Raw genomic sequence first — 24,363 nt, 5'->3', positions numbered from 1 at the left:
ACCTAACTACGGATAGAGGTGACTTTTGTGGCTGGGCCTAGTGTCGTGAGGATGCACCTAATGGTCAGGCTGGATTTTACATGAAATCACAGTGGGGCCCATCCAAGCCGCCGTTGAGCAATCCAACGGTGGTACTCTCCATCTTGAAGAAGACCCCACAATGTTAATTCATTAATCAGTAGGGAGTTTTCTGTAAAACTTTTTAAATTAAAAAAAGTATGAATACCGTTGCCATTGTAGATAAAAGGTAGGGGCATTTTGGTCATCTTTTAATTTTAAATTTCTTTTTGGGTGGGAATATAAAACCCTCGAAAAAACCCACGCCTCTGCTGACGAAACGCCTTTTTCCGCAGCCATTAAAAAAAGAAGAGAGAAGATAAAAAAGAAAAGAAAAGAAAAGCTGCTTCTTTCTTCTCTCTGCTCGCCCTTGGCTCTTTGAAGACTTTCAAAGCGCCGAAGATCGAGTCTTCTTGCAGAAGAAAGCAGAATTTCCACTCTCCCAAAATTTCTAGGGTTTCGACAATCGATTTCGGAAACCTCGATCTCCATTATCTCCTCCCAATTCCCTTAAAATTTCGGAGATTTTTTATTTTACATATTTGCGGAGGATTTTCTAGGGTTTTAGATCGATTCTTGGCATCATTTTTCGAATTTCTTTCTTTCATTCTTTCCTTTTGCTTTTTGGCAGCGTTCTTGAATTTACAGGAATTGATTCTAAGAAGGAGATTTCGTAGATTCTTATATTCTTTTGAAGCCTTTTTGGATTTTTAGGGTTCAAGATCGAGTTCTTTAAGTCGATCAGTTGAAGCTCTGAAGGGTTTTTTAGTGAGATTTTCGAGTGCTTTCGAGGTTAGATATCGTAAGGCCGTCAGTGAATTTAGATGAAGATTTCTACAGCTTGCGAAGATTAATTTGAGATTGGAGAAGCAAAGCACTGATCTTTTCATGAGTATCGGGAGCCGTCAATTTGATTAGGTGAAAGGTCGACGAATCTTCGGGCATTTCTAGACACTGCACAGATTTCTGGGCTTTTTTTATTCCTGTTTTTTTCTCCTCACTCCATCAGAGGTAAATTGGATTCGAAGCAATTCTCCTAATCCTGCCATCAGTTTCGGATTATCACAAGATTACAACTACTCATTGATCTGTATATTTTATTTATTTTGGTTGCATTTGCTTTCGATGATTGAGGAATGAAAGGCTCTTTTTCTGTAATTTTATCAAACAAGGGTCCCCGCTGTAAAGTCAAAGAGATAAGTTGGAGTGGGGACCTTGTCAAAGCTCGATAGCCTATTCACGGAAAGGGGGGATTTTCTCTTAGCCTACACATTTCATGGCATCAGCAGAAATGCCTTTGTTGGGACCGCAAGCGAAGAAAATGCCTGAGCGGCCGCCGGTCTTGAAATCTCGGCTTCCGCCTTCGCTCCAGTCAATACAGTCACTGCCCGTTGATTTTAAGTTTATTGGGTCACCGGGTTCTCAGCCTGTTGAAAATTCTGATGCTCCAAATGCAGATAATGATAAGAGGGTTTCTTCCAATCTTCATGAGAATGATGCGTTAGCTGGCGAGGATAGTGTTGGCAACATGGATCAGGGTAATGATGATTCGCCTTATGGTAGGAAAATCACATCTATTGAAGAGAGGTCCTCTGAAGGAGATGAAGATTCGGATTCTGGTGCTTCAAGGTTGACTCATGTCTCGCCATCCAGTGCTGATGGAAGGTGGAGTGACACTACCTCTTTTGGTCTGAAGAAGGTACCAGTGGCCCCTGTTTTGTTTTAATTTTGCTCTTCAGTCTATACTTAAGATTGTTATTGGCATTTTTTAAAAGCTTCTCTGCAATGTTATGCATGCAGAACTTTCGACAAATTAATTTCTGTCGCAACAACAACTACTATATGTTGCATGATTTTCAATTCTGGCTTAGGCATCTTTTGAACCCCAACATCTTTTTGAACTTTAATGTATCACATTTTTAGTGATAAAGAGCAGAAGATAAATGCATATAGGGGTAGGATTAGAATCAGACTCATGGGCGCATGTGTCAGCATGATGGTGCACAAGTTTGCCAAGGAAAAAGAAGAAGAAAAAAGATCCAAATTTGTTCATGAGGCGAAAGATCCAAATTTGCCCAATTTACCCTTTTATTTCCGTACATGTTTGGTGCCTTGTAAGCAGACAGGCCTGAATTTTGGCCAGCACATGTCCGGGATGGGGCCCACCAGAGAATGGCACAGTTCATGCATGGCCATGCCAAGCCAGCACAAGCACCTGCAAGTAGCAAGGTAATCCTTCTTGCAAGAGCAGCCTTAGCAGGGCTAAAGCAGATACATGTTTTGCTGCAAGGTGAAAAATATAATGCTATTGGAAGTGTAAAATTGGGAAGGGAGAGTGATTTTCTTTTGGTCGTTTTCTCCTCTTCAACTGGGAAGATAGCCAAGCATGACACTCTTGGCGGCATGTACTTGCAGAGAACTAGCTACTGTGGTCATACTATTGTTGGGACTGAGGCTGTGGTGGATACACACAAAAATTCCCATGCGTTCCTTTCTGATGTGTCCACTTTTATTTGTCATGGCCTTATTACAGTAGTATTCTATATGTTTTTACATATATCAGCATGACTTCGTCCATCAGTATTATTGCACGGCTCTTTGTTATAGTGTTAATTCACTCTACCTTGCCAAATAATTGTCTCTTTCCAATCATGGTCATTCACTTGAAAAGATCACTCTGTTGATAACCAGAACTTCACCTTCTCTTGACTAATCCTTTGGGACCTATATAGCTATATCACTAACCACATAGTTTCTAACAGCTATTTCCATGAGAAATGTTAAAAACTTCCTTTGTCGAGATCCTGATGCAATAATGTTTATTTGGATGCTTACAAAACTTTCCTGGATAATGATGCTTTGTGTTGATATTACCAACACACTTTCTACTAATTTCAAGACCAACATGTTGAAGTTTATTGTTTCAGAAGCTTCGAGCTTGGTTTCAGCTTCCAAATGGGGACTGGGTATTGGGAAATATACTTTCAACTTCAGGGCAAGATTCCATCATTTTACTTCCTGAAGGGAAAGTAAGCATTTTTCTCTAAAATTCTGTGGGAAGGTGTTTTTCTTTGATACTTGATTGTTTTCTCCCTACTATATTGTCTATATCGTTATTTCAGGTGTTAAAGGTGAATGCTGAAAGTCTATCATCTGCAAATCCTGAGATCCTTGATGGTGTCGACGATCTAATGCAGCTTAGTTATTTAAATGAACCATCAGTATTGTACAATCTCCAATATAGATATTCTCAAGATATGATCTATGTGAGTGTTTATTTTTGTGAATGGCCCTCATGCATTTGCTTCTAAAAGCTTTCTTTCTTTCTAATGTTCTTGTGCGCATCTTGTCTGTTTGCCCCCTAGACCAAAGCAGGGCCAGTGTTGGTTGCCATCAACCCTTTTAAGAAAGTTCCTCTATATGGAGATGGTTACATTGAAGCTTACAGGCGGAAATCTTTGGAAAATCCACACGTGTATGCCATAGCAGATACAGCCATTCGTGAAATGATACGAGGTGATTAACTACATCTTAATCCAGAGCAATGCATTTTCAACCGTTTGTTTGCAAGCCTCAATGTCTGTGTTGAATACATTACTGACTATGGTTTTGGGGATTTTTTTGGCAGATGAAGTCAATCAGTCTATCATTATAAGGTTGGTTAAAAACTATTATGTTCAGTTCTGAAAATAGTAACATAGTCACTGAAGTTCCGTCATTTGGTTAGTAAAGATTGTGTCTAATAGAATTCTGTCACCTTTCACGTAGAAAAAAGAATTGTGAATCTGTAATTTAATTTATGTGATTATTTCTCATTGTTGTCAAAAAGCAGTTGTTAGTACTTAGTAGTTTAGAATGCATATTGTCACATATTTTTTGGTTGTTTAATGCCGTATGTCATAATAATATGTTAAAAATGACCTTATGAGCTGCTTACCAGCTCAAAAGAAAGACTAGTACCCTTGGTTGCTTTTGGGGAAAGTTAAGCATACATATATAATATTCAAGAAGGCCAAAAAAAAAGAAGTTAGCATACATTTAGAGGAAAATGATATGTTGCTTGTTAATTTCTAGCTACTTTCATCTGTTTCCTTTCTAGTTTCAGTATGCTTAATTGCTTAGGCTTCTTTTACCAATCTCTGCCTGTTTTCGTTCCAATAATGCATTATAATAGTGCAAGATCCAGACCTTTCATCGACTTGACCCTAACCTGGATAGGCTTAACCTAAGAATCACAATGGTTTGAGTGATCCTAGGCACTGTTTGGAGGACTCTTGAGGCTTACTAATGGACAGCCAGGAAAATATCAACCATCGGTCAGTTTCAAATAGGCAAAAATCCTCCAATTGATGGCTAGGGTCATCTGAGTGGTGTACTTTTTGGTGCTTATTCTATCCATGGTAAGGTATAATAGGTGAATAATCCATATCTTGTATATGTGTGCCACCTTTCAGTGTACAGAGATGAGTGCTTGATAACTAAGTTGGAGAGTTGCATTCATCACTGGCTGCTTTCTCAATTGCATATATACAAATTGAAATGTTCCTTACTATAAATACTGGTGAAACTACTGTATCCAGTCGAAAATGTTAACATGCTGTACAAATTTGGCTGGAGAATGGTTCTATTATGTACTATAGGTACTGGTTCTTGATGAATCATGTCAAGCTTCTTTAGATTTTACTTGTGATCTTATTTAATTTCTACAGTTTTTGTGAAAATGGTCCTTTTAGTTTGAGTTCCATGTCCGTTGGAATACTTAATGGCACCCTCTGATTTGCACCATATGGCAAGAACGAAGAATTGATTTCAATTGTTAAAGACACAATTTTGTTTTCTCTTTTGAGTCCTTGAATTCTCAACCGTCTCTGCTATCTGTTTGTTCAGCGGCGAAAGTGGAGCAGGAAAAACTGAAACAGCAAAAATTGCAATGCAGTATTTGGCAGCACTTGGAGGGGGTAGCGGAATTGAATATGAAATTTTGCAGACAAATCCAATACTGGAAGCCTTTGGCAATGCTAAAACATCAAGAAATGACAATTCTAGTCGTTTTGTAAGCCCCATATTCTATCTTGTGAATTTCTCAAAAGCCAGCTACAACTTGATCAATTTATTTTGGGGGCTAAGTATGCATGTTTCTTAGAAATCCTTTTCCAAGCTTTGGGGTTGCTTGGTCTTCAAAGGATTTGATCTTCCAGTTTTCTGACCTTTTTCGGTTTCTGTGTTTCAATTACTTTCTCTTGCAGGGTAAGCTGATTGAAATTCATTTTAGTGTAACTGGAAAAATTTCTGGTGCCAAGATTCAAACTTGTAAGATCACTTTACTCTGCCATATTCGAAAGGATCTACCTGAGAGCAAATTTTTTTTTTTTTTTTTGGTCGAAACTGATTCCAGCTTCTTTTGTGTTTTGTATCTGCCATCTTTCATCTTAAATTCTGAAGTTTTACTTGAGAAGGTACATCGACATCCTTTAATTCTTAAGCTTGTGTTGTTGTTTTAAGTTCTGTACTAGTTTTGAATTGAAACATCTTTCTTATGAGCAGTCGAGAGTTGTCCAATGTGCTGAGGGTGAACGATCATATCATATATTTTATCAGCTGTGTGCTGGAGCTCCTCCTGCTCTTAGAGGTATGTTATTTCCATTCTCTAGTCTGTCATTTTATGAATTTCTAGACACCATAGGCGGTGATTTGAAAATTTTGTTGTACATTTGCAGGTCTTCGTATCAAAATCTGGAATTATTATCTGTTTTAGTTTCGTAATAACCAACTTGTTTCCCTTAAAAACTGTGGAAAGCGTTTGCATCATAGGATTTGTTTACGAATAGTATTTCAGTGTTGTAAAATACATCTCTTAAAAACCTACTAATAACAACTCCTATGCATGCTAGAGTTGAAAATGTGATGCAGTACGATGATGGCATTACCTATAATTAATGAGATGTCTCCTACTTTTCAAAGAATAATGAGGAGCAAGTGCAAACAAATGCAGTGATAAGATCTTCAGTAGTCAATTCAGTTCCTCAAGTGTCTAATGGATTCTTTTGAAATCTATATCCATTCTATGGTTGAAATTTTTCATTCCTTATAAATGTCATACGGGAAATAATCCTCAGTGCTCTGGAGCCATGTAACTTTGGGCATGGACATCTTTATCAATTTTGAGACACAAATATTATAGTGATTCAAGAGGGAGAAGGAGGGAGGGGATGGATGTTAGGGAATGCACACAACATTGGCACACATCTATCTCCTGCCAATCACATCCATCTCTCAGTGAGTCTTGCTTGATTTCATGTGTGCTCTGCAAATGCTGGGGAATGATGGCATGCCTCCCCATCTGTAAAACTAACTTTGGTTGGTTGGAGCTTCTGTTGTTGTTCGCTGTAGTTTTTCCTCGAAGTTTTAATAGTGAATCTTCTAGTGAATGGGTCTCTGCCATGAATTGAAAAAATAAAATAAAATTAAAGAATAGAAGAGTGCTGAGGAAGTTGACTTGAGAAATATTCAAATTCTATGTTGAAGGTTTCCAGGAAGACTGGAACAAGGTATAATTTCTGCAGGACTTGGAAACTTAGGAATGGTGCTGGAAGTACTTTTCTCCATATGTTGTCAAATGGGGTTTTGACGAGGATCTGCTTTTGTCAGATACACTAAATGTAGTGTGGGGGTTGGGACAGTTGGAAGAGCTTTGGGAGAGATCATGTAGGGAACACGCGTTGGTTGGCGAGTGTAGCCCAAAGAAGTGACTCTGCGATGTCATCCATGCAGTATTTGAATTTGAAAGAAATATTTCTGAGTTTTTTCATGGAAGTTATTGTGATATTTTGGAGAATGGGAGGCAATCTTGAGGTCACTCCCATCTTAAAAGCTGAAGCCAATTAACGCCTCATATGCAAACTTAATAGTTCATTGGACCATCACTTGTTGGCCATTAGCCAGTTACTTCTGAGCTTGATGAGGTTGGAGGTCTTCAAACAGAGTTGTGTTTGCTGGATCTCTCTTAGGCTGGGCCTTTGGTTGGCTTCGGCCCGGATTTTGAACTGTTCGGGCCAGACCTGACATGCTGGGCCTTTTCAAGATTTGATTTTCGCCTTGCCCATTGACAGCCCTAATCCCTCCGATGCCCCTAATCCCTCCAATGCTTGACAGTGGGATCCCCATAGATGAGGTCGAAGATAATGCCTGGGCAATCTCTTTAACCTTGGTTGCAATGGGAAGGAAACATAAAGCCGAATGAACATTCTTGAAGAAAAGTACTCAGCCGAGATTGGAGGGACAGTGCTTTATGAATCTGGAGGATCGATAGCATGTTGGAGACAGTCATACTAGGTTATTGGAGACAAAGGATACACCAGAAAAAAGTGTGAGGGACTTGTGCCCCTTCTCGAGCTGAGGCATTTTGTTGGGCAGCCACCGCCAATAAGATTCTAATGATATAGAATATTAAAAAAAGGAATGGTCTCTTTCCAAAATATGTTTCAAATGTTGGAAGGATGCAGAGTTGCTGGATCAATTCTTTCTCCAGTGCAAGGCAGCATACTCAATTTGGGCCGGCAGTTTTTATCGAGGCAACATACTTTATTTGCCAAAATCTTTTCGAGATCAGTTTGTGCAGCCAAATGAACATTCTTGAGGGAAAGTACTCAGCTGAGATTGGAGGGGCAGTGTTTTTTGAATCTGGAGGATCGATAGCATGTTGGAGACAGTCATACTAGGTTGTTGGAGACAAAGGATACACCAGGAAAAAAGCATGGGGGACTTGGGCCCCTTCTTGAGTTGAGGCATTTTGTTGGGTGGCCACTGCTAATAAGATTCTAATGATATAGAATATTAAAAAAGGAATGGTCTCTTTCCAAAATATTTTTCAAATGTTGGAAGGATACAGAGTTGCTAAATCAATTCTTTCTCCAGTGCTAGGCAGCAGACTCAATTTAGGGCAGTTTTATAGAGGCAACATACTGCATTTGCCAAAATCTTTTCGAGATCAGTTTGTGCCTTGAGATGGCCGGTGAAGCTGAATCAAGTACGGGTGGATCTGATAAGACAGTTGAATGAATGGTTTGCAGCAAGTTCCAAAGCAAACACTGAAATTTGTGGGCATTGCTGCATATGCAGTTTGGATACTGAAACCTGCCTTGTTTCCACTCATGCAAGTCTAACACCAGGAAGTGTGGCTTCTCCATTTGTTCATGCCTAATCTACCAATCAATGGTTTATGAAGGAGTTAGTATATAAGAAAAAAAAAGAGAGTTAAGTGTAGGAATAAAGGCCTTGCATCTCTCTCTCTCTCTCTCTCTCTCTCTCTTTGTGAGGCTGGTGGGTTTAATCGCTCAGAGAGATCATGGACAGTATGAACTTTGGTTGCCCTTAAAGATTTGAGGTCACAACTACATCAAAGGGGACTTGATATAGTTGAAGAATGCATGTAGGGAAGTGTCAACATATTTGGGTACAGGAGTAGGAAAGCATATGTTTCACAATTTTAGCAGTTATAAACAGCCAGAATGTTGAGTGAAAGTCCAAGTCCGAAGCATGATTCCAAACGGGAGGAACAACTGGGTAGAAGGTTCATGCATGATGCAACTAAGGAACTCAAGAAGCTCTCAATTGATTAGTTGAAAATTTGAGGGTTTTTGATGAAGGGGAATTGCTTAGTCCCTTGGAGTTTTTGGGAGACATTGCTAGTTAAAAATTATGGCAATGACCCAATAGGAAATTCATCAAGTGTAGGTTATTCAGGTATTGTGGTTCAAAAGGGGATGGGAGCAGAACATGCATTCTCAAAAGCAATGTGATGCAGCAGGCCCACGGCCCATCCAAGTCCCCTGTATGGCCCGGCCCACTTAGGCCCACTGTAGGGCCCTACAAGATATTGGCCATAGCCCACCGTAGAGTCCAACATGTGCTAATTTTTGGGCTGCTTATTTACAGATTTGGGGGCCCAAATCAATGATTGTAATTTACTATTATGGGCTAGTTTTAGACATATAGTTACTTTCTAAATTTGCTTTATTGGGCTTTTATCATATTAAGGAAGATTAAAATTTAGATTGGCTTGAAATAATTTGTGATTGATTTAAAATCAATCTCTTAGTTTGGGGAATTTGAATTAAAGATTCATTTATTTAAAAACGGGTGGTGGTGTAGGAGTTAGGCATTTGGATATTTTTCTAAGTGTGAGTCTTTTTATTTTATTTTATTAAGTTTTTGTAAGAGACGGTTGGTATCAATTAAGTTCTCTCCCTCTCTACTCTATTGTTCTTGTGGGTATACTTAAAAAAAAAAAAAAAAATTGTTTTGCAATTTGGGTATTGAGATCTCATTGATTTGATAACTGGGTTTACCATTTTGGTATCAGACCCGAGTCATCTTTGAGGATTTTTCGACTCTACATCATCCTTTAATGGCTTCAAGAGGGGTGACATGGGAAGAGTTTGTGCAAGTAATCTAATTGATCTGCACACTCACGGAGCGAGTAGATTAACTTAGGCATATGGTAGGTGATCTCACTAATCAAGTGGGAGACCTCCTGCTTGGAGGAAATCCAGAGGCGTAAGTTGGAGCACGTGGACATGTAGGGGGAGGTCTCCACCAAGGTCCTAACCAATAATGGGCGGCCTCGGTTTGTGAAGACATCAATGATCGAATCGTTCGATTTTTGGAACGTAACAGAGAAGCCTTGAATTCAGGTAGAAATTCTGAAATTCCATGGCTGGTTGCATGTTGATGACTTCATCGATTGGTTGAGCAAGGTGGAAAAGGTGTTTGAGTATAAGGAAGTCGCGGATAATCGGAATGTGAAGTTAGTAGCCGTAAAGTTTTCTAGCCACACGTTAGGATAGCGGGATGGTTTCCAAGCCAAACGAATCTGTCAAGGTAAGGAGAGAATAAATTCTTGAAAAAATATGAAAAAGAAGTTAAAAAGGAAAGTTCCCGCCCGGGACTTACGCTTGTGACCTCTATCAAAGATGTCACAATATCATGTCAAAGGAATAAGTCGGTAAATGAATACAACGAGGAGTTCCATACCTTGACATTACTGGCAGGGTTTTGTGAGTATGAAGACCAGAAGATTTAAAGATATCTGAACAATCTTAACTCATATATCAGAAACGAATTGTCTTTCAAAGATGTATTTAAAATGTCTGATGCATATACACTTGCATTGTAATCCTGGGAGAATAAATTGGGGACTTGGGAGACGATTTGGCGCTCCACCAAGGTCGTCATTGACGGTGGGGCAGCATGCTAACTTCCCATATAAGTCAACCATAGGGCCTTTTATAAGCTGAGGGACGATGGGACAATGTCCAATTATGAAGCCAAGCCTTAACCCGAGGGGAGATGGTTATGGATGAGGGACACTCAAGATGGGACAAAGCAACACTCCTTTCATGTGCTTTAAGTGTAAGTGACTGGGACATTGTTCCTTTCATTGTCCGGAACATCAGTCCACAATAAAATAAATTTGGCCGAGGAAGGAGAATATGTTGAAGACACTCTCGACCGCATGCGAACCAAAATTGAAGTGGACCCAAAGTATGAAGACCATGCATATGAAGATGATGTGCCTGTTGCGGAAGATATAACGGATGTGTATGGTGATAGGGGAGAGTTGTTGGTTATCCAACGGACCATGCTATCGACGGCTCGAGTGGTTAGGGGGCGATGATTGTGGCACAATATCTTCCACATCACTTGTACTTATGGTGGGAAGATATGCACCAAAATGGTTTAAGTTCCTACATGTGATTTGAAGATGGATGTGGGTGTTGAGGGAACTGAATGATTTGTCGGCTTCCATGAACTACAAAAACATGTGCCGAGTTTAGAAAATGATTCTTTTAGAGGTGGTAGGTGATCTTACCATCACCTCCGTATGGATTTCCTAGTCCCTTGGATTTCGGGGAGACATTATGGGTTAAAATTATATGGTAATCCCAGAGACTTCAAATCGACCCAATACTAAATTCATCAACTGCAGGTTAGTCAGGTGTTCTGGTTCTGAAAGGTATTGTAGGAGACCATGTTTACTGGAAAGAAGTGGTGTCATTTCCTACGGGCATATTTGAAGATGGACAGGGGTTTACCTAAAAAAAAATAGATGGACAGGGTTTGAAGAAACTGAATGATCTGTCCTGTTCAGTGAACTGTAAAAACATGCGCTGATTTTAGACAATGATTCTTTGGAGGTGGTAGGTGCTTTCTTCACCGCTACTTTGGTGGAGGCATTCAGCTGTTTCCTGTATCTTGTTTTTCCTAATTTAGTTAATAAAAAAAAAGATGAGTATGTGCGCAGGAATTCTTGACTCCAGTTTTCAGCAGGAACGTGGCCCAGCTTCAATGCGATTATTATGTTAAACAGAACCAGAAAATACAATAACCTTGTTTTATTCTTTTTTTTTTTTTTCCATCCAGTGGAACATTGATAGTACTGTGAAATTTGGAATAGTTCGCTCTAGTTATTGCAGTTTTTATAGTTGGCAACAAACTCGTCTTGAAGTTCAAGTCATCAACTTTACTATTGAATGCAAAATCTAAGATCATTGAAGCTGTAGACTGTTGCAGCGGACTTCTTCATGCATCTCAGAAGATCCCTCAATTATTTGCTGATTTTGATTAGGCAGCAAATGTTGCTAACTGGTCATTGTGGAATGAGTTTGATCGTTTAATTTGCAAGATTGCATCCGGACTAGTTTTGTAGGTCAACCTCTTTCGTATGGAACTTAGCCTTTCTGATTCGCAGACTTTTGAATGCTTTCCTGTGTCTTTGCTATCTTTGTTGAGGATGAGCCCCTGCCCTCTAAGATTCTCTTGATTTAAAAGTTTTTGCTGATTAATGTTTCTGCCCATCTTCTCCCGCTTTACTTCCTTTTACTTTTTTAGTCATCTTAAACAATATTCTATTATGCAAGTCAGATAATCTGTGTGATTAGTTTGACATTTTGGAAGCGATTTTCTTCTACCCAGTACAAATTTCCTTGTCCTCGTCTTATATAGTTCACATGACTTTCACTCATCTAGCTGCCCTGCTTTGAAACACAGAGAAACTGAATTTGAAGAGCGTAGATGAGTATAAATATTTGAAACAGAGCAGTTGCTTCTCAATTTCTGGGGTCGATGATGCTGAAAGGTTTCGTGTTGTGATGGTACTTTATCTTATTGCCAGTAATTTCTCATGAATGGATTTCTGACATCATTTTTGTTGTTGTAAGTTTTACTTTGTAGAGTACAATGTTGACATACATGCTGAGTTCTATGAATGACTCTTTTCCAGGAAGCTTTGGATATTGTTCATGTCAGCAAAGAGGATCAAGAGAATGTATTTGCAATGCTTGCTGCAGTTTTGTGGATGGGTAATATCTCCTTTACCGTGATTGATAATGAAAACCATGTTGAAGTAGTGGAAGATGAAGGTAAAAGCCCTCTTGACGTTCTTACAAGCAATTTGTCATTATGAAACGCTAATCAGATACTTTCTTCAGTGTTGTTTTAAATGTTTTTCCTGGTTCTGTTTCTGTTTGAAGATTTTTGTTGAGATGAGTTTATAATGCCATTCTTGTCCTAATCCTTTGGAATATAATTGGGTTATTTGAGTGGGGAAACTCGCGACGGGAACGAGGTTTGTCTGCATTGGAAATGGTGGAATCACCATTGGTTCATTGAAAGAAAGAAAAGCAGCATTGATTCAGTGGCAAACATAGATGTAGCTGAACTCCAAAGATTGAGGACGAGCCTTGTGCCCTAGCTAGGAGGATGTAAGTGCAGCCGTGTTGAGGCTTAGGTTCGATACTACTATACCATGCAAGCAAATATATCAACTTGCAGGTGGAGCATTTTGTTATCAAGAAGCTAGGCGAAGTTTATAGTTTTCGCTAAAGAGATTCAGAGTTTTAATGGAGGTTGGATCTTGAGTTGACTAGTTGTTGTCATGGGATCTCATCTTGATGCAGAATTACTGCATATCTTGATGATGGCCTGTTTCTCTTCTGGCTGGTGCCTCGGTGTGCATGATGGAACTAAATAGCTTCTTATGGAGTTAAAATGCTTATGCCTTTCCTTTTAAGTTATATTTTTATATTAGCAGCTCTGAGCATTCCTGTCATGTTCTTGAGGGAGGCTGTGGTGTGGATTGTGGGTGGTCCTTGAGGATGGAAGTATATGTCGGTGCTGTTCTTATTTTTATTTTCTCTGTAGGGTTGAATTTTCTCAGATCTGGAAGCTGAGTCGCGTAGTCGAGCATAACTCCATCTTGTTTATAGTCCAGAATGAGGAAGAGAAGTTCGTGAGAGGCTTAAAAATTGAGGCCAGTTGACAATCTTCTTCTTCTTCTTCTTGAACTTAAAAACGTAACTAGTCAATGATAGATAGCTTAGTACCATTCAGAAGAAAAGGATATATAACTTAGCACTAGTTTTATTGTGGAAGGATCTTTCGAGGGTCATTCTTCTACTCCTGGATTGGATGTTCTTGTAGTAACATAGGCTTCCTGCATCCGTAACTAGAAATTGCATGCCAAGGTAGAAGTATTATAGTATGATCATGAAGTAGCATAATATATAAAGCATCTTCCTACCCTGCATGCGTTGCTATTAATACATATTATAACTGTGATAAAATATAGCAAGTCTAAAAATAAATTTATCAATGTTCTGGACTGTTTACTGGGAGAGATTATGGAGCAAATGGGTTTTGTTGGATGACACAATTAGACAGTTATTGCCTTCTTCATGTGTGAAGTTCTAAGGTGCATTGCATGTATATTTACCAAAGGAAGTATCAACGCTTGTATTTGTGTATGTTTGCACATTGCACATGTTTACAAATGCATATTCCGCATATTTTCTACGGAATATTCATGTTCATGTTTATATTATTATAATAGCTTGGTTCTCTTACAACCTATGAAACTACCTACTTTTTTCAGCTGCAAACAATGTTGCCAGATTGATTGGATGCGATGTTAGGGAGCTAAAGTTAGCTTTGTCAATTCGCAAAATGAGAGTTGGAAATGATAATATTGTTCAAAAGCTTACACTATCACAGGTTGTGAGATTTCTTTCAACTAGGTTCTGTATTATAGATTTTTCTATCAATGACAAAATTCTAACTGATTTCCCTTCTCTAGGCCATTGACACAAGGGATGCATTGGCAAAATCGCTCTATGCTAGTTTGTTTGAGTGGCTGGTAGAACAGATCAACAAGTCTTTGGAAGTAGGCAAGCGACGAACAGGCCGATCCATCAGCATTCTTGACATCTATGGTTTTGAATCATTTGATGTATGTTAGTGATCATTTGTAGTTGTGTTTTTCAATTTCTTTTGTGCACATTTTCATAATATGGCTGCCTTTTGCAGAAAAATAGTTTTGAACAGTTTTGCATAAATTATGCGAATGAGAGGCTGCAGCAACATTTTAATCGCCATTTATTCAAGTTGGAACAGGAGGTAGTTATCATGGCTTATTCATCATGTTACTTGCAATTGATACTTCATTATTTAATTGCAAGGATTCTTGGAATTTTATCTGCATCAGGAACTTCAGTCGAGACTTTATCTGCTTTAACACTGGGTCTTGCATCATTTGTGATTTATTCATGGTTTATTGGAGCAAAGTTGTCATTTCTTGAAGCTAATTGCAACACCATGACCCTATGGCTTTCGTCTGAACCATATGCCAGTTAGGTGGAGTTAATAGAGTCATATTGAGGATTAAGTAAAACTTTTTTTTTTTTTCCTGATTTTTTCTGATTTGCTTTATAATCCTGGGAAAAAAAACATTTTTTGGAAGTAGCCATTAAAAAAAGTTATTTTTCAAAAAAAAAGAAAAAGAAAGATCCGAAAGTCGAACAGTTTTAGGGTCCATAAAATTTCCATTTTCATGAACATTGCACTTAATTAATGGCACTAATGCATTTCTGGTAGTTGTGAATTGTGCGAACAAGAGCAAGAAACCTAAGCCCACTACTCATCCACCACAAATACCTTCTCCTTTTCTAATTTAGTCCCATGGGTTATTTCTGCTTAATTCTGACTTTGCCTTGCAGCATCAGTTTTTGGTTTCATTGTTCTTTCTGTAATAATTTGGGGCTCTACATATGATGTCTACAAGACCTAACTGTGGTGAAAGTAGTTGCATGAGGAATGTTTTTTCATCATTTACTTTCGCTGGTGTTGCTGTGGTCATGGTTTGTCTCCTCTGTGTTCATCACAACTGTAGTCATCTAATGTATACATAGACCAAAATATGTGATGAGGCTTTCTCTGTCTATGCCAATGGCAACTAGTTTGGGATGACTGTGAATTCATGCTGCAAAAATTTGTGAGTTGGGATTGTGTATGTAATGTATTGATGTCCACTTTAAGGCTTACCTTTGCTCTTGCAAGGGAGAAACCGTATTGTCTATTTCTTAGAACTGGATTGGTGGTTCATTTTCTTCCTTGTAATTTTGCCACACCATCGTGCTTTTTTCCTCAGGAATACATCCAAGATGGCATAGACTGGGCAAAAGTTGACTTTGAAGACAACCAAGATTGCCTAAATCTTTTTGAGAAAGTATGCATCTCATCAATTTTTAACTCCATCTTTTTTTCTTTTTTTTTTCGGTTACGAACCTATATTGGTTTCTCTGTTACTTGAATTTCAACATTTTCATTGAATATTTGAAGGCTTTGTTAGATATCATCTCATACTGAATGATATTGAATTATGGTGCTCTGGGATATATTAGAAATTTAAACAGTTCAACTAAGGTTGAATATTTCTTAAAACCAAGCCCATATTGCTGAATATTTGCCAATTGCTCTTGGTTTTTGGCATGCCTGCTCTATAATTAGAGATAAATCAGCATGCCCATGTCAAACAAAAGCACAAGTTGGTTGACATGGAAACTTCAAGGGTACCCAATACACTGACATGTTTATATAGATATATTATGATAGCGAAAGTATAATGTAGCGGGTGATTGGATGAAGAGGAGATCACCTTCATCTTCTCGAAAATAGCTTTGAATCCACAAGGAGAGAGGAGTCTCTAAAAACAAGAGATGAAATTGATATTATTGATGAAAAGTGTTTACAACATATTTGATGGCCTTTTATAAGCAAAAGAAACCCTAGGCCCTAATTTGACTCGAAATAGAAAACTTTCCGAAAATAGAAAAAAATACCAAAAAAATAGTAAAAAAATGTTTAATCCTACTAAAACTTGTAAACAACTCTTAGATGATTAAAACAAAGACTCTGGACCATAATCGGACTCTTAAAACCTTCAAAATAGAAAAAAAAAAACAAAACTTGCTAAAAATAATAAGTTTTAACTTAAAACCCTAATTTAACTCCTAAAATGATTGAATTTTGTGAAGCCATTTGGGGGCCAATGAACCTTATTGGCTACGGCGTAGGGCTGGATGATAACTTTCCAATGGTATCTTATACATGCGAAACGGATAACTTGTTGCAAAGTTTTGGCCCTCGGAAACTATAGTGTGTGTTTAGGCCATTTTTGCCCAGTCGGGCCCCCTTCGGCTTGAATTTGTGCAATCCTGGCCCCCCACTGTGTTGTCCTTTACTGGTTCTACATCAGCATATAACTTCTAATGTAAAAATACCCAAAAATGTGGAAAGAGGTAGAGAAAATCTAATTCAGTTAAGGAACTTGTAAGAAAACCTATAACAGTCTTGCCATGTTGATACATGTCCATGTCAATGTGAATGAACATGGTGAAAAACCTAAGATGGCGATTGTTGGAACATTATTTGTTATGTAGGGGTTTAGCTGTAAATATGCAAAGTAGAGTCTTATGTCTAATTTTATATTTATTAGGGGATTATGATGTAACTTGTAAATAGGGGAAACCCTACATATAAATAGAATAATAAAAAGAGACGGCTCATGTTTTGAGCTCTCTCAACTTTTCCTCCTCTCTCATCTCTCTCTCTCTCTCTCTCTCTCTCTCTACAACTTCTACAAAAACTATTTGGTGCCAGAGCTTTGTTTGATTAGTTCTACGCAATGTTTTAAATATCAACGATATCGGCCGATATATCCCACGGTATATCTTGTACCCCACTTATGCGATACGAAACGCATAGGTAGTGATGATATATCCCACATATTTGATCCGGTGAGCATTTTCAATTTCCGATACATTTTTGTTGTTGTTGAACTTATGTTAAATTAGTGTCAAATGGTTACAAATCCATTGGTTCTTCGTGTTTTGCATGAAAAACCATGAAGTTGGAGCTTTGATTTTGATATCCATTGGTTCATCATGTTTCCCATGTTTTTTTCAAAATTTTCCTTCAACCAGCTATCAATTGAGACTAATTTCGAAGTATTTGTTAAAATAATCATCACATACACTCTAATTTAGAAATTTTAGTGTAGGTGGTTGGCTTTGGGGAAAATTCGAAGTTTCCCCAATTTCTCTCAAATTGCATGTTGCACTCCAAACATGAAATCAAGCATGTATGAGGGTTGATCTATTGATTTGTTAAGTCCTTGTCAATTTTCGGAGAATAAGAATAAAAATCATTTTTAATTAAAAATTAATAAAAATTATTAAAATATTAATTTTTTTCGAGATTTCCCTTCAACCAACTATCAATTGAGACTAATTTCAAAGTATTTAGGAGTGTTTGAGGAGATAATTAACATGCACACTCTAAATGTTATGCAATCAATTTGAATATAGTTGCATTAGTCCAATCAGATAACGCATAGCATAGGACCCCATACAAGGGAAACCTACCATGTGCACTTCTTTTTTGAGATGTTATGATTTAAAAGAGTGTATTAAGGTCTTTTTTAACAATCCCTGAAGTTACATTAAAAAATTCAACCATTTTCCCAATGTTTCCCCATGTTTCCCAAAAAATTGCGATAAATTACCCGATACAAACGACATATCCCATGCGATAACCGATATGTATCCGTATCCCAAGGATGCGATATGTAATACGATACCGATATTTCGAACACTGGTTCTACGTTAGATTGAGGATCTATACACAAGGAGGATTGAAGCTCGAAGGATTTTTGACGTAGGGGACTGCTAACGTCAGCTGTATAGACACTAGCGTTAGCCATACAGCCCCATATGGATCAATTTGGGTCGAGATCCACACCACCAAGTGTGGCTACACATGGGAGGAATTATAAGTATTTTTTTTCATAATTTTTCGGATTCGTTTGGAATTTTTTTAATGGATTATACCATTTTTTCTGAAAAATGGCCCCAAATCGTCAATTTCTCAGATTTCTTCTGAATTGGTGGTTTTTAATCCTTGAGATCCACTCATTATGGACCATTTTTTGATGATCTATCAAGGAATGCTGCCCTAGTGCAGATTCAAAATGTTTTTATGCATTTTTTGAGCAAAAAGGCGGGCCGGCTGGACCTTTTTTTTTTTTTGGTTTTTGGAGGTCCAATGTATACACCGGATCTGGCTGTATGTCCCTGCTGCTGGTTTTGCTCATACTACTTGTAAGAAAACCTATAGCAATCTTGTCATGTTGATACACCTCCATGTCAATGTGAATGAATATGGTGAAAAACCAGCAGTAATCAAGCTACTGAATGTTTGAGAGTATCGTCTTTGCCTAGAATGCTAAGATGACTTATAGAGTGACAATGTAACTTCCCTTAACATGGTCAGTAATCAAGCTACTGAATGTTTGAGAGTATGCAAGTTTCAATAGAGAACCAACAGAAACTCCTTCTGAGAACTCAAAAGTAGACTTTATTTATTTATTTATTTATTTGGGGTGCTTTCTATTTGTTTATGATGCTTGTTAAAGCAAGCCATACTGCTTGTGAGTCCTTTTTGTAGAAAATGTTTGTTGGTACATGTCCATGTCAATATGAATGGGCCTGGCGAAAAACCTAAGGTGGCCATGTCCTCTTTACCTAGAATGCTAACATGACTCATAAACTTGTCCCTTAACATGGTCAGTAATCAAACTGCTGAATGTTTGAGTGTCTTAGTTTTTTTTTTTTGAAAGATGAAGAGCTTCATTAACAGAGAAAAGCAAAAAACATAGCACGGCTGCTGAGAAAGCAGCCGACCATTACACCCCTAGGAAGAAGAGTGTCTTAGTTTCAATAGAGAATTAATAGATACCCCTTCTGGGAACTCAACTAGACATCCTTTTGTTCTTTCTATTTGTTTATGATGCTTGTTAAAGCAAGCCATACTACTCTTGAGTCCTTTCTACAGAAAATGTTTCCTTGTTTCACTAGGGTTTTTTTTTTTCTTTTTTCTTGTTTTATCCTTTTCTTTTTGAGCTCGGCTTGTGGTGATTTTTATCTTCTGCAAGCAAAGAGTGGTTGTGTTTTGCAATTCATGATTTTTTGCTATGAAATACAACTTTCACTGCCTTGATATGTCCTCATCTTTCATGCAGAAACCATTGGGCTTGTTATCTCTGTTGGATGAGGAGTCTACATTTCCAAATGGTACCGATTTGACATTTGCCAACAAGCTTAAGCAGCACCTGAATTCCAATTCTTGCTTCAGGGGAGAAAGAGGAAGAGCTTTCTGTGTCTTCCATTATGCGGGGGAGGTTGCCACTGAGATCCTTAATGAAGTGTTTTCCCCCCTCATTATTGTGACTGCGTGCAGTTTAATGATTTACTTGGTTTTTTACTCAGGTTACATATGACACGAGTGGGTTTTTGGAGAAGAACAGGGACCTGTTGCACTTAGACTCTATTCAACTTCTTTCTTCGTGCACGTGCCCACTTCCTCAGGTATTTGCATCGAATATGCTTACTCAATCTGAGAACCATGTGGGCCATTTATATAGATCCAGTGCAGCGGACTCTCAAAAGCTAAGTGTCGCAACAAAATTTAAGGTAAATGCACTTCAAGTTTCCAGCATTGCTTTTAATGTGGCAAGGCCTCAGTGGGAACTATGCAACAGAATCAATTTAAGAAAGATGAGCATGATTCACTTCCTCTAGAGAACATAAGATACCATACATATGGCTTTGATGTTTACATGTGCACTCTATGAATATGGAAACTGATTTGGTATTGTCAAAAAAGCGTCTTGTGACCTGGTTTTTAGCTGTTGGGATGATGATTGGAAACCTTGGTGGTGACATCATCTGAGTGCTATGGTTGAAATGTACGAACTAGTATATGCATATAAAAAAAATATTCTCAGGAGATTGAATTCCATGAACTAGTATCAATGTGGAGATTGAAAGTACCATTTCTTATTTGAAAGGGAGAGTTGTTGCATTAGTTCTGTAATTATTTATTTATTAATTATTATTATTATTATTATTATTATTTATTTTTAATTACTGCAGCTGGTTAGAGCAATGAATTAGAGGTCATTTTGAGCAATGGTTAGGGAAATTGGATTTAAGTGGACATTTTATGATTCTGAGAGGTTGGTCCTGCTCCGGTATGCTGTATGCCAGCAGGTCATTGGAATTAATAAATGTATGGACACAAGAAAACAAATTGGGACGACTTTGCTACATACTTAAGTGGCCAACAAGAAGATAGGGGCCAACTAGAAGTCCTATCAAGGACTGAAATGCTTCCATATTTAAAAAAAAGTAGGAAAGAAAGAAAGATTGACTTAGCTCTGAAGATTTGAATATGATTATCAAGTTGCAACCTCACAAGACTACTCCACGGCAGTATTATTGCCAAACAATTAAAACTGGAATACAAGCATTAATCAATAAAAACTACAACTGTATATCTATGAGTTTCATGAATCTGTCATTAACAATAATCTTTGTCGGAATGATTAATTTTTACATTCACCTGTCATAACCTTTTCTAATTTTTGATGTATAGAGTCAATTATTCCAATTGATGCAACGTCTGGAGAACACAACACCACACTTCATACGTTGTATCAAGCCGAACAACTTGCAACTTCCTGGCCTCTACGAGCAAGGACTTGTATTGCAGCAGCTGCGGTGTTGTGGAGTCCTTGAGGTGGTTCGCATATCTAGGTCTGGCTATCCTACAAGGATGTCACACCAAAAGTTTGCAAGAAGGTAAAGAAATCAATTTGCTATAGTTCCCTTCCCCCCCCCCCCCCCCCCCCCCCCTTTAGGGCCTGTTTGCTTTGATGTAATTACATGTATTTTCATGTAATTTCTCTCAAATCAGCATTAAATGCATACATCAAACAACACTGCATGCTTTGAAAGTGAAGAGGAGTTGCCCTGGATGAGATTTCATGATAATTCAAGGCCAAAGCTTGGTAGGCCCCAGCATGATGTGTTATATCCACTCCATCCATTCATTAGTACAGGTCATTTTAGGCATGAGCCCATAAATGAGGCTGATTCAAAGATCAAGTGGACCACACTACATAAATACCGGAGATTGAATGCTAATCATTTAAATGTTCTTCCCATAGTGTGGTCCACTTGATCTTTGAATCTGCCTCATTTTTGGAGGCATACCCTAGAATGATCTGGCCAAATGAATGGACAGCATGGATAAAACATATACATTATGGTGGGACCCACAGAGTCCATCTCCTTTTCCATATCTAAAAGTTGCTGCTGTCAATGTAATGCAGCATCCCTTCCATCACAAATTCCTGTAGCATGTAATAAATGCTTAAAATTGCAAAATACACTGCAATTCCCCTGTAATACATCCCAACCAAACAGGCCCTTAAATTTTCTGTTGTTTCAAGGCCCGATTTTTAAAAAAATCCATTTCTCATACCTCTGACAATCTCATTAGGTATGGATTTCTTCTTCTGGAGCATGTTGCATCTCAAGATCCACTCAGTGTTTCAGTTGCAATTCTCCACCAGTTCAATATTTTACCAGAGCTGTATCAAGTCGGCTATACGAAATTGTTCTTCCGAACTGGACAGGTAAGACCACTGCTTCTGGGTTATTCACAATACATTAATTGCAATGACACCGGAAAGGTAAGATCAGGCACTGGTATCAACAAACTCCCTCTTTTGAGTCTCGTGATTCCTAGGGTTAGAAAAGTGTTTTACTTTTATTTTCTGCCCTTTCTTGCTGTTACATGTTGGTTCTCAAAATTTCTGGTTATTTCCTGAAAATTCTGTAGCTGTATTTTTGTGGTTTAGAATCTAGATAAAGAAAACCTTGTGGGTGCCCCTTGATAGGTAGTTCACTTCAGCCTCTCCATTCATTTCGTCACATTTTGGAAGCTGACAAAATGAATGTGTGCGAATTCTGACAGCTAGATTTAGAGCTCTTCTACATAGGGTGTCACTCTCTTCAGATTGTCATCATTCCTGGGCTCTTCAGATCAGGAAATAGTTTATTTTCTATCTTTGTTCCCAATTCTACCCCCTAGCCTTTCAATAAATTGCAGTTATCTCTGTCTCAAAAAAAAAAAAAAATAATAAAAAAAATCTACTTCCTAGCCTGTTCTCCCTTCTCGCAATTTATGGCAACAAAGATTTAGTTGCCGTCCTGTGAGCCATTATGAGTTTGTAACGGCAGATGCTGGAATATGTTCTTCATATATACTTGGTCCTAGTTACAAGGAACACATCGACTATTTGTCTTGTTATTGACCTTTGTGAAGCTATTTCAATCTGTAGATTGGCGTGCTCGAAGATACAAGAAACCGTACCCTCCATGGCATTTTAAGGGTTCAGAGCTGTTTCAGAGGTCACCAGGCTCGTTCTTATCTCAGGGAGCTTAGGACAGGAATTGCCACGCTGCAATCATGTATTACATTTCTCGTCTCTTTACTTATAGATTGCCAAGTTCTTGAGAAGTTCTCTGACCCTACTTCCTAACCATGTTCTTGCAGTCGTTCGGGGTGAGAAAACGAGACGGGAGTTTGCACTCCTCGTACGGATGTACAGAGCTGCTGTGGTTATACAGAAGCATATTAAGAGCAAGGTTATTAGGAAAGATTTCGTAAATGTTCGCAGGGCATCTGTAGTGATACAATCTGGTAAGATTTTGAGTCTCTGAATGTTCAGATTTCTGTAATCAAATTGGAAGATACCCAAGCCCATGATCTGCTTGTCTGTTTTCTTGTCGAATTGACAAGTTTTTGTTGACTTGCCTAGTCAAACTCGAAAGCAGAAATCTATTTTGTGGGTTGAGTACGAGTTCATAAAAATTGATATAACTGATGATCTAGACTCTATTTGTTTTACAGTTATTCGTGGCTGGCTTGTTAGAAGGTGTTCAGGAGACGTAGTTTTACTGAATGCAACGAAGAAAATTGAAGGGGAGAAGGTATTTTACATCTCTAACCATTTTTTTCCCCAGTAAAGATGCATTTTCTTGTCGTCAGCTTTCTGGCGCTGTAATGAATGATATATCCTGTTCTCTATTTAAACTACTCCTCCACACTTGAACACGAGATACTAAGTCTGTCCAAATGGGCAAACCAGGGATCTGAGACTGGTGAGGTGCTGGTGAAGTCATCCATTCTAGCGGAACTACAGCGGAGAGTCCTAAAAGCCGAGGCATCATTAAGGCAGAAAGAAGAAGAGAATGACATACTCCACCAAAGACTCCAACAGTATGAGAGCCGGTGGTCGGAGTATGAGCTGAAGATGAAGTCCATGGAAGAGGTGTGGCAGAAACAGATGAGTTCCCTGCAGTCTAGTCTTTCTATTGCCAAGAAGAGCCTTGCCCTGGATGATGCAGAAAGGAAATCCGATACGTCTGTCCACATGAGTGATGAGAAGGACTACAGCTGGGATGCCAGTGGCAATCACACCCGAATGAACAGCCAAGAGACTAATGGTGTGAGGTCAGGACCACGGGTGATCGACAGGGAAATGAGCGCAGGCCTAAGCGTTATCAGCCGGCTGGCGCAGGAGTTTGAGCAACGAACTCAGGTGTTCAGCGACGACGCCAAGTTCTTGGTGGAGGTGAAATCGGGCCAGGCAGAGGCGAGCTTGAATCCAGACCAGGAGCTGAGGAGGTTGAAGCAGTTATTCGAGGCATGGAAGAAGGATTACAATTTGCGGCTACGGGAGACAAAGGTGATTCTTCAGAAGCTGGGAAGTGATGATGGAATCGCAGACAAAGTGAGAAAGAAGTGGTGGGGAAGGAGAAACAGCACAAGGATGTAATTATTGTTTGCTTATTTTTATATAATAACCATCTCTAATTAAGTTTATATATGTTGATAGAATGAGTTGGTTGAAGAGAAAAATTCATATTCTATTGTGGCCGCTGAAAATCAAATTTTTTGGTGCATCTTGTTATATTACTTTCCCTTTGTATATTCATCAAATTCGTTGTTTACAGAATGTTTAAGAAGTATCATGCAATACTCAAATTGGACAGTGGCACCCAC

The 24,363-nt window shown here is 38.5% G+C and overlaps 1 protein-coding gene across 3 annotated transcripts; it reads left to right on the top strand.

Annotated features, from left to right (window-relative positions):
- The first annotated feature begins 363 nt into the window (after nt 1–363).
- On the top strand, nt 364–24,362 carry LOC131236816 (myosin-1-like). Of its 3 annotated transcripts, none has more exons than XM_058234278.1 (23): nt 364–1,068; nt 1,230–1,756; nt 2,985–3,086; nt 3,180–3,323; nt 3,423–3,573; nt 3,686–3,713; nt 4,945–5,110; nt 5,304–5,364; nt 5,585–5,686; nt 12,106–12,209; nt 12,338–12,476; nt 13,988–14,106; nt 14,189–14,341; nt 14,419–14,508; nt 15,539–15,616; nt 19,469–19,627; nt 19,716–19,919; nt 20,884–21,089; nt 21,793–21,928; nt 22,637–22,766; nt 22,852–22,998; nt 23,209–23,288; nt 23,447–24,362. In XM_058234278.1, the coding sequence occupies exons 2-23, from the start codon at nt 1,334–1,336 to the stop codon at nt 24,134–24,136; spliced, it is 3,612 nt and encodes a 1,203-aa protein (XP_058090261.1). In that variant the 5' UTR covers nt 364–1,068; nt 1,230–1,333; the 3' UTR covers nt 24,137–24,362. The 3 variants fall into 3 exon arrangements, with proteins under 3 accessions (XP_058090261.1, XP_058090259.1, XP_058090260.1); XM_058234276.1 differs by adding an exon at nt 5,500–5,513 and having other exon boundaries at nt 364–1,756; nt 5,304–5,367; nt 5,602–5,686; XM_058234277.1 differs by having other exon boundaries at nt 364–1,756.
- Nucleotide 24,363: the final 1 nt, after the last annotated feature.

The sequence above is a fragment of the Magnolia sinica genome, chromosome 2 (assembly GCF_029962835.1).
Source record: "Magnolia sinica isolate HGM2019 chromosome 2, MsV1, whole genome shotgun sequence".
NCBI lineage: Eukaryota > Viridiplantae > Streptophyta > Magnoliopsida > Magnoliales > Magnoliaceae > Magnolia > Magnolia sinica.
This window is presented reverse-complemented; position numbering and strand designations above follow the sequence as displayed.

Bases quoted from the DNA above. Each gene is read 5' to 3' on its own strand.
- LOC131236816 (XM_058234278.1), top strand. From the start codon at position 1,334: ATGGCATCAGCAGAAATGCCTTTGTTGGGACCGCAAGCGAAGAAAATG. The intron at 19,628-19,715 runs GTTGCCACTGAG...TTTTTTACTCAG, and splicing joins TCTTCCATTATGCGGGGGAG to GTTACATATGACACGAGTGG. The intron at 22,999-23,208 runs GTAAGATTTTGA...TTTGTTTTACAG, and splicing joins ATCTGTAGTGATACAATCTG to TTATTCGTGGCTGGCTTGTT.